Genomic DNA, 5,321 nt, shown 5'->3' with positions numbered 1-5,321 from the left:
AGTTACAAAAACTGGACACAGATCTTCTCCCGAACGAGTCTTCTTGGAGATGCATTGCCTCCAATCATTCGTCGGTCAAATAAGAGCAAATGTTACAAAGTGGCCCCGCGAATTCCGCAACAGAATTCCATTTTTCGATCGACGCAAAGCAAAATTCTACGAACAACACACTACTCGCGTGCCTCCCGACCAATAGTATCACCGGTACACCGCTACACTGGTGGTTTACTGCAGAGGGTAATATCGCTAGCTCAGAGTAGTATTGTTGACCTGTGGCATTTTTTCGAGGATGGTGGATTGATATTGCTAATACCTGAAGGGAAACAAACTGTCTGGTGTGCACCCAACATAGCAAGATGGGAATCTGGTTGTATGTCCCAGAAAAACGACGGTTTTAAATTGTGGCTCTCTACTGACGGCTGATAGCCAAGTGATCCAAGCTTCATTCGCAGTTGATGGTCGCCAGGTGATGTGCACGTTTATGCCGGAAGTTCATGGTCAGCAAACAAGTGGGTGATTTGCAGCTTGTTGACTGTGCAACGAAAATCAACTCCGAATCAACCGTCCAAATGTGTTTCCAAAGAGCTCAGACTACCGACTTGAGCATTCGTGTAACCAGCAAGGATCAGTATTCCTTGCAAGACGAATGTGCTCGGATTGCTATCGATAGATGTATCATAGATATATCTACTCTTACCAAGCGTCCAGAGCTTTCACACTAAGTACATATTCTTTTTGAGACACTTGTGATTGTGATGCGGAAACAATCTATGCATTGGTAAGACCTACTGGCATCAAATTGAACTCTACTCAAAATTCTTTGCCCCTTGAGCAAGCCATGGAATTTTTAGTAAAAGCATTCGTTTACCGAGTTCGTTACTTTCTACGAGGCAATAGGGTCGTATTATTTTCCTACATCTTTCCTGGGTCACCGACATAAGATGTCCATCGACTCGTTGGGTTTGAGCGTTTCATTTTCAATAGACGGGGAAAATTATACTTAATTGCCGTAAACGCAACTTGTTGAATTACTGGATTCGGCCGGAGCGTTCGCAAAATGCAGGTGGACTTGCCTTGGGGTCTTTCAGATGGATGAGAAAATTAGTTTAGACAGCGTGTACAAAAGTCGAAGAACAGCGTCCCATGACAAAATACACCTAGCTGCAAAGTATTTTGGTGCGGACGAAATACTGACCTAAAACTCTTAGTTTTCGATATTTTTCACCTTAGTGTGCTAAATAAGAGCCTGCGCGATATTGACTTTTGGAGATCCTGCACAAGCCTTATGACCACAGCGTTCTGACAAAAAAACACATATCGCCAACCGTAATACGAGGTGCTATTCGTAGCATATTCTGTTTAGGGATGTCATATACGAGAGATGAAATTGACTTGATTCTATCCTTATAAACGCACATTCGTCTACAAAAGATTGCAGTTCGCAAATCCCCTACAAGGTTGACATAAACTTCAAGGAGTTCAGGGCCGGTCGTAGTTGTTTAAGACAACGGCAGATGTCACACCTCCAATCGCATCCATCCGCTAATCGATTCTGATCGATTGAATCACACGCCAATGCATGCAGCAACTGCGGAAAAATAACTCTCCAACGGTGTTCTATTTTAAACAAAATCGACAAGGTGTAGGTAGTGGTCAAGGATCTCTTTATTTGAGGAGAAAACAAGGACTGTTTGTTATTTGCCTGAATGTTTTTTGCCTGCCTCTCCAAATCAGTTGTGGGTAAATAAACATCGTACAACCACAGGAGCGTTATCTCGAGCCTCTGACAAAAGAAACATATCTTTTCTGATTGCAAACACGTAAACAGTTTTACTGATCAACTGAATGTCGAACTTGGGTTTTGTGTAACGAGGCAGTGCAGAATATGATACATGCACACGTGCAGCTGATAACTTATTTCCCAAGGGTAACCATAAAGGAGTAGTTGACAAAATCTCATTCAACTATGTTCGGGAAAAAAGGAACTCAAATGAACTCATAAATAAGCCTTTTTTTAAACTAAACCCTTCTAAGCGCTTGGTCAGAATGAGACAGAACTTTACGTGCACAAAAAAAGTTGCAAGTGTATTCGGCAACACTTTACTCCCATCCAATGCCAACACTAGTTTTCACAAGCTTTGCAGATTCGATTAATTTCAGGTTTTAAAGATGAAATGTTGTGCAAGAGACAAGACATTAAAGTGTGAGGATTGGGGTTCTGTCGGAAGTATTACCATTACTTAGTTCTCCGCAACTAATGACAAAACGGTTTGTTCCAACAAGCATGCCATGAAATCAACCCTTAATCAAGTCCGTGACGAAACTGAGGCCGCTTTTTCACCCAGCGCCATTCTTTTGGAACTGTTAAATAAATAATACATTGTAATGAGCGATTGTGAGCTTGTTTTACCAGGACAATATGAACAGTTTTTCAGTGAAATTCTCACCCATGTCTCATTACACAGTAGAGATTTCTAATAACAAAAAAAGCAAGCATTCAAGTAGAATCTTGCACGTCTATAACAGATAGCTGTCATTTCATACGTACCGTTGTCGAAATTGTGCGCATCTTGTCACAAAGTTTCACAATATGTAGTCAGCTCTGACTGTGATGAGTTTGGTCTTGCGATCGAACTTTTGTTTTTTCGTCACAATAGCCTTTGAATGCAAAGTTCTCACAATCAAACACCTACCAAATCTCTGGTATCAGCTAAAACAACTGCGTTTATCATAAGATATACGAATATGGTCCAGTTGGAGCGATAAAGCGTGAATTTCTAAATATTTGGCGGTAAAATTGCATCAAAATTGTTATGTTAAAATTAATATCCTGTCTCAAATAGTGAGTCGGGTCACGTGCAAGGATCAGGTCTCATCATCTTATCTAAGCCTGCCAGAGTATTTCAAAACTCTGTTAGTTACGGCTGCGCGTTTGTGAGATGGCGTTGATAAATCGTTGGGAGTCTAATGGATGTTTCCAGATACCCAGACCGTGTGAGGTATGCCGGACATAACTCGTCATATGGCGCAAATTTTGATGGGAATACGTAGACAATAAGTGTGAACAGTCGACCATTTATAAATTCGCCTGGCATGACTCAAGATGAAAATTTTAACACAGCGATAACGGTGATTATCGTACAGCCCGAGGTAATTCAATGGTAAAGGGAGGGAACTTGCCGAAAAGAAAGTTCGCGGTTCGAACTAACCCAGGCAGCTTGACCGCTTCTGTTCACACTTGGGCCGCATCCCAACCTTGTATTTCCTTTGGCTGAAAAAGGCAACTAGGTCCCCAAAAGGGTGCCACCAATCAACGACTGTTATTAGCCCTAATTGATTCGCGATTCATAGTGGAATATTTGGCTGGCAATCTTTTAATTGCTGTTGAAAATCGCTCATGTTATTTAAAGGCAAAAGTTATCTGTTCCATTTTTACAGAATTAGCAAAAAATAATTGCTTTCGTAGGTGCATAACATTTCCATTAGTTAGGGATTAGCCATTCAACGCCACACTTTATGAGGTCGGAAATGTCGCTGAAGAGTAAAAGATATTTCGTGCGCTCAATCTCTTGGGTAAGCACGATATGGATCATGTATCCCTTGATGCAAGACAGAGTAGCATATCAACCACGGAGGTACCGGTTTTGGCATTTTTCAAACCTCGTAAAGTGTGCTTTACTGGAAATTCCAAATGAGAATAAAAAGACCCTGAAATAACTAACCAGCGAATATCTCGAATGGCAGCTCCATTCTTTTCATCATGAATGAACCGGCTCAAACTAAGCAACGGTATAATCTTGCTGATTGATGATTTTAGAGCTTTTAAGTTGCTAATAAAAATTTGTGACGAAGTCTATCCTCACTGGAACAGAATTAAACGCGGCTTTGTGGACTATATTGCCGACAGTTTTTTGTATCCGAAAAAACGCTTTCCTTTGCGGGACGTAAATGAATGGTTTAATATTATGGGAATAAAAAGGGTTTTAAGCTAACTATAGTTTATAGTTTAGACCACTGTAATTTCAACACTTTGTAGCGCTTTTGTGATGGTATTTTAAAACGGTACACCATTTATTGGATTTCCTTAAATGTTCATCGATTTCCAGGCAATCTACATTTCGCCTGGTTTTTTTATGTTAAAGCATGCCACATGGTCGTGAGAGTACAGGCGTGTCACTTTCCATTTGTAACCACAGGTTCTTTTGGGTGAAGTTGCTGCAGGCGCAATTTTTCATCCGACCAACGCCTACCCGGCTGCGAGCAGTGTCCAACTAGCGAGAGTTGTCTCAAAAACGCTAAACGACAATCTGCATCTGGTTCGAACAAGCATACAGCTGCCCATCTATCTGGACACACCAGTCTGCTCGGATGTGGAGCACTGCGAAGCTCCTTGTACAGCCCATCAGCGACAGCAGCCACAGCTTAATTCGATAATCACTTCTCCCAATGGTTACTCTCAGACTTCCCCGAATTACGTGGTAATTAAATTACCCATGAAAGTGTGTATGCATAACTACAGTGATTGTCCAAAGTATCGAAAGACACAAGCTCATGGTTGGGCGATTGTTGAATCTTAGTTCACCTTAAGTTGCCCAGGCCGAACGTTTATTTGAGACAATTGTTTTATCCTGTTAACAGTTGTCCGTTTCATATATATAGCCGTAATGGCTGAAAGATGTGCGAACTATCAGAAGGAGTAACAGAAAAAACATTATTAGCGCAACCAGTCGAGCTTGAGATCGATGCAAATCTGAGATTTTATTGGGTAGCAGCCGATTTAAAAAAAAATTGCACGAACAATATCTAATAACAAAGAAATCTTTGCCTGTTTCATAGCTCTGATTACGCTAGGCACGAGACAGTGCGCAGCAATTTACTCGGCGCCACGGTAATTAGTGAGTGAACTCCGGAGTATCACCAGCCTAATTGAAATACACGCGTGCAAAAACAAGTGTACCACACGCACGCAAAGTAAACCAAATGCAGTCTGACAGAATACATATTTAGTGTACCAAATCACCGGGAATGATCAGGATGCAAGATTTTACCTGGATTTCCAATGCAGATTGTCCATTTTGCTAGATTCAGGTTAAAATTGATAGATTTATCACCTTTCACCTGATACGATCTTTGTGCACTATTTGCTTCAAGATGGTCCCTACTGATCAACAGAATCTCAGGTTTATTGGTATTTATGGGCGTTTATGGAAAAGGGGAGCGTAGTTTAGTCCAAATGGAAACATGACAGTCAGCAGACACACGATTTGCCTTTCATTCAGCACTGAATAGTGCGACCCGAAAATTGGATTTTCTGCGGAAGT

General features: G+C 41.2%; 1 protein-coding gene across 1 annotated transcript in view; it reads left to right on the top strand.

Annotated features, from left to right (window-relative positions):
• The window catches only part of T265_14763 (hypothetical protein), a gene marked incomplete at both ends in the record, with an annotated part of 25,229 nt that extends 20,652 nt beyond the window's left edge, over window positions 1–4,577 (top strand). The window contains one exon of the mRNA XM_009175116.1: window positions 4,197–4,577. Coding sequence (XP_009173380.1) covers window positions 4,197–4,577 — 381 coding nt within the window. The remainder of the gene's footprint in view (window positions 1–4,196) is intronic.
• Between the last annotated feature and the right edge of the window lie 744 nt (window positions 4,578–5,321).

This window comes from Opisthorchis viverrini (assembly GCF_000715545.1).
Source record: "Opisthorchis viverrini unplaced genomic scaffold opera_v5_257, whole genome shotgun sequence".
In the NCBI taxonomy this organism is placed as follows: Eukaryota; Metazoa; Platyhelminthes; class Trematoda; order Opisthorchiida; family Opisthorchiidae; genus Opisthorchis; species Opisthorchis viverrini.
Note: the sequence above shows the minus strand (reverse complement) of the source record. Positions and strands in the feature narration are given on the sequence as shown.